This window comes from Arachis stenosperma, chromosome 6 (genome assembly GCF_014773155.1).
Source record: "Arachis stenosperma cultivar V10309 chromosome 6, arast.V10309.gnm1.PFL2, whole genome shotgun sequence".
Lineage (NCBI taxonomy): Eukaryota > Viridiplantae > Streptophyta > Magnoliopsida > Fabales > Fabaceae > Arachis > Arachis stenosperma.
In genome coordinates, this window is record NC_080382.1 from 53,345,416 (window position 1) to 53,349,433 (window position 4,018).

Here is a 4,018-nt window from a genome sequence, read left to right on the forward strand (position 1 = left end):
GCATACTCATCTAAAACACTTGATGCAACACAATCCAACTATACCACTGCTGAAAAGGAACTCCTAGCTATATGCTTTAGATAAATTCAGATCTTACTTGCTAGGATCAAAGATAGTGGTATACATGGATCATGCAGCTTTGAAATACTTATTTTCAAAGAATGAGTCAAAACCTAGACTCATACGTTGGATCTTGCTTTTGCAAGAATTCGACATTGAGATTAGGGACTGGAGTGGATCTCAAAACTTGGTTGCAGATTATTTAAGCCGCCTTGAGAATTTAAAATCTGATCCATTTCCGATCAATGACTCATTCCTATTGGATAGCTTGCATGCTGTATCGGATAGCTTTCCTTGGTTTGCCCCAATGGCGAACTAATTGGTTGCAAAACTCTTTCCACCCAACTTTTCTAAACAACAAAGGGATAAGTTTAGGAGTGATTCCAAATACTACATTTGGGAAGACCCTCACTTGTGGAAGAGGGGAGTAGACCAAGTAATTCGAAGATGTGTTCCAGAATCCGAAATCCAACCCATTCTTGAAGCTTGCCATTCGTCCAAATGTGGTGGCCACTTTGGCCCACAAAGGACCGCAAAAAAGGTGTTGGATTGTGGATTCTGGTGGCCGACCTTATTCAAGGATGCTAACCGGTTATGTGTGTCTATCCATCAATGTCAGAAGTCGGGAAACACATCCCAAAGGGATGAAATGTATCAACAGCCTATGTTGTTCTGTGAGATATTTGATGTATGGGGCATTGACTTTATGGGACCGTTTCCCAATTCCAATGGGTATCTGTATATCCTGTTAGCGGTTGACTACGTGTCAAAGTGGGTAGAAGAAATACCTACCCGCCTTGACGATGCCAATACCGTCATTTCTTTTATCAGAAACTATATTGTGTGCCGTTATAGGTCGCCACGAGCAATCGTGAGCGACCAAGGATCCCACTTTTGTAACAGAAAGGTAGAGGCACTGTTCAAGCGCTATAGAGTTGCAACTACTAATAATCCACAAACCAACGGACAAGCGAAAGTGTCCAACCGGGATATTAAGAGAATCTTGGAGAAAGTAGTCAATCCACAAAGGAAGGATTGGAGCCTCCGGTTAGGAGATGCATTATGGGCGTATACAACGGCCTACAAGACTCTGTTGGGGATGAGTCTCTTCCGGATTGTCTATGGTAAGGCATGCCACCTTCCGGTGGAGATTGAGCACAAAGCCTATTAGGCGGTAAAGCGGTGCAACATGGATTTGACCCAAACCGGAGTAGCCAGAAAATTGCAGCTAGATGAGCTCGAGTGTTTGAGGAACGAAGCGTATGAGAATGCCCGGATTTACAAAGAAAGGACTAAATCATTCCATGACCATCACATCCAAAAGAAGGACTTCCAAGAAGGTGATGAGGTTCTCCTCTACAATTAGAGGCCTTGTTTCATGCCTGGCAAGCTCCGCTCTAGATGGGAAGGACCTTTCAAGGTGAAGGAGATAAAGCCTTATGGAGTGGTGGAATTTTTCGATCCTAAAAGTGAAGCCACTTTCAAAGTGAATGGACATAGAGTGAAGAAGTACCATGGCTACAAGCTCCTAAAAGACCTAGAGGTGTTCCTATTGGCGGATGCACCTAGAGAAGAAGAAGCTTGAGCGACTGACCGTCCAACTTAAGGACGTTAAAGAAAAGTGCTTGGTGGGAGACACCCTACCGTGGTAAGATATTCCTTGTGTATACCATCTTTCTTTTAGCTTTAGATTCTTGTGAATTTTGTGACTTCTTAATGTTGTTAATTGCTTAGGAATACTAGTTTTATTGATCTTGTTGGATAACTAGGATGTTTAGATAGATTTCATTATTTTGGTATGGAAGAATTGTTGAAGTGGAGAGAATGATATATTTTGAATGGTGCATGAATTTGTGAAGTGTTCCCTTGCCTACTAGCTTAAACACCTACCAAGAATGTGTTAGAATAGCTCTTGTTATGCTTTAAAAAAAACAAGGAAAAAGAGCATCCGCGCACGAGCGCATTTTGCGCGCGCGCTGGTGGTGCATTCTTACTCCTGGGCTAAAAATCCAAGAGTTATGCCTACCTTGTGCCCACTTTATGTCCACTTCGTGCCAGCCCCCACGCGCCAGCGTGCATGCCGCCAGCGCGCCCCCTTGAACCTTGGCGATCAACGCGCAAGCATACTGTGTGCGCGCGCGCCGATGGTGCACTATGCACTTCCCTGTACAAAAAACCGAGAGTTGTGCCATGCTTGTGCAATTCTTGTGCGTAGCCTGTGCCCGCACCGACGCGTCCACGCACTGCGCGTGTCCGCGCTGGTAGCCAACCCTATCAGGCACGCGTCAGCGCAATGTGCACATCCGCGCGCCTGTGCTGCATGCCAACTCTGGTATGAAAAACCGAGACTTATGCCAACTTTGTGCCAGTTCTGTGCTAGGGGAACAACTATACTCACGTGGGCGCGCCAATGACGCACTCGCGTCCCTCGCTCAACTCTCACCGACGCGCCAGCGCATCATGCGCGTGGGCGTCGGTCGCGCGAACCAGTTTTAAAGCTGCGCTCCCTGCTTTTCTCACCTTCATTCTTGTTTATTTCTTCTTCTTCTTCCATCCATTCTCTTCTCTTCTCCCCTCTTCTCTTCCATACTCCACCACCACTGTCTCCGGCTACTCACCGGTGACCACCACCTCTTCCGGTGGTGCCACATCTCTTCCCTTTCTTTCTCATCTTCAAAAAGAACATTCACCTTGTGCTTTTACACTTCTCATGGTTCTACTTCCTCCATATCCCATCTATTACTTTCTTTGCATCACTTCTTTTTCTAGTTAGATTTTTCTTGTTGATTTATATATTTTCTCTTTTAGTTACTTGATTATATCACTTGCTTTTTGCTTGTTTACTTTTTCTTCTTTTTGTTTTCCCATGGATGTTGAACTTGAACTTTGATTACTTTGATGGATCTTCTTGATTATTTTTCATTATTTTTGTGAGTGGATGATGTTGTGTGATGATTGATACTTCATTTTGGGCTTCTAATTGGTTGAGTATCTCATAATTGTTCATTGCTTGTTCAATGCACACCAAGGGTTCGAGGAAATAAACATATGCCATCTTGGTTTGTTTTAGTCATATATCTTCAATTTGGTGCTCCCTCCTCATTCACTTGCTCTCTTCTAAGTGCATTGCACACATTTTGCTTATTACTTGCTAATTAGATACTCCGCTCTTTGTTTTGGATGCTTGAAATCATTCCTCTTATGCCATATTGCATGCTTTACTCCCTCTTGCATCCCACGCCAAGTGTTGTGACCCATGCTTCTATGACTACTTTGTTGCACTATTTCTTTTGGGCACACCACTCACTTGCATGTTTGTTAAGTTGATCCTTTGGGTTTAACATTTTCCTTCTTTCCCCTCCTTTTCAGGATGGCCACCAAGAAAGGCAAGGAGAAAGCTTCAAGGAAACCAGCCACAAAGAGGGCACCCCCAGTCACGCTCTAAGGCACACTCTTCACTAGGAGCCAAACATCTATCTAAGAAGATGAAGGCACCCGCTCCTATTGATGTGAATGAAAAGAGCAAACCGGCAAAAGATTCTTCAAGGTTCCCCAACCGCTTCTGTGAACTTATGTTCCCCTTCATGGTTGAAAGGAACTATCATGCTGAGCATCTACTCACTCCGCCGGATAAAGTTGCTCCTTGCATTCTACCCCGCATTGAACAGCGAGGATGAAAATTTCTTTTTGAGAAAATCATAAGAGGTCAACCTCTCATGGGTGGTAGAATTCTACACTAACTACCATCTTTCCTCTCTTCAATCGGTATACGTGCGCCGGAAGCAAGTCTCAGTGTCAGAAGAGGCTATTCAGCAAGTGCTTAATGTCTTACCAGTACCAAGTGACATGGATGGCTACCAAGAGGTCTTACGTCAGCGAGAAAAGTCTGGATTTGACTGGGACTCGATTCTCCAAGTCATTACTGAACCAGAAGCATTTTGGACCTACAGTCAACTCC

General features: G+C 44.3%; 1 protein-coding gene across 1 annotated transcript; it reads left to right on the forward strand.

The window, feature by feature from the left end:
• Positions 1 to 709: 709 nt before the first annotated feature.
• Positions 710 to 3,737, forward strand: LOC130934052 (uncharacterized). Its single transcript, XM_057863643.1, has 2 exons — positions 710 to 1,184; positions 3,430 to 3,737. The coding sequence occupies exons 1-2, from the start codon at positions 710 to 712 to the stop codon at positions 3,735 to 3,737; spliced, it is 783 nt and encodes a 260-aa protein (XP_057719626.1).
• The last annotated feature ends 281 nt before the right edge of the window (positions 3,738 to 4,018 follow it).

Bases quoted from the DNA above. Each gene is read 5' to 3' on its own strand.
- LOC130934052 (XM_057863643.1), top strand. From the start codon at position 710: ATGTATCAACAGCCTATGTTGTTCTGTGAGATATTTGATGTATGGGGC. The intron at 1,185-3,429 runs GTAAGGCATGCC...CCTCCTTTTCAG, and splicing joins TCTCTTCCGGATTGTCTATG to GATGGCCACCAAGAAAGGCA.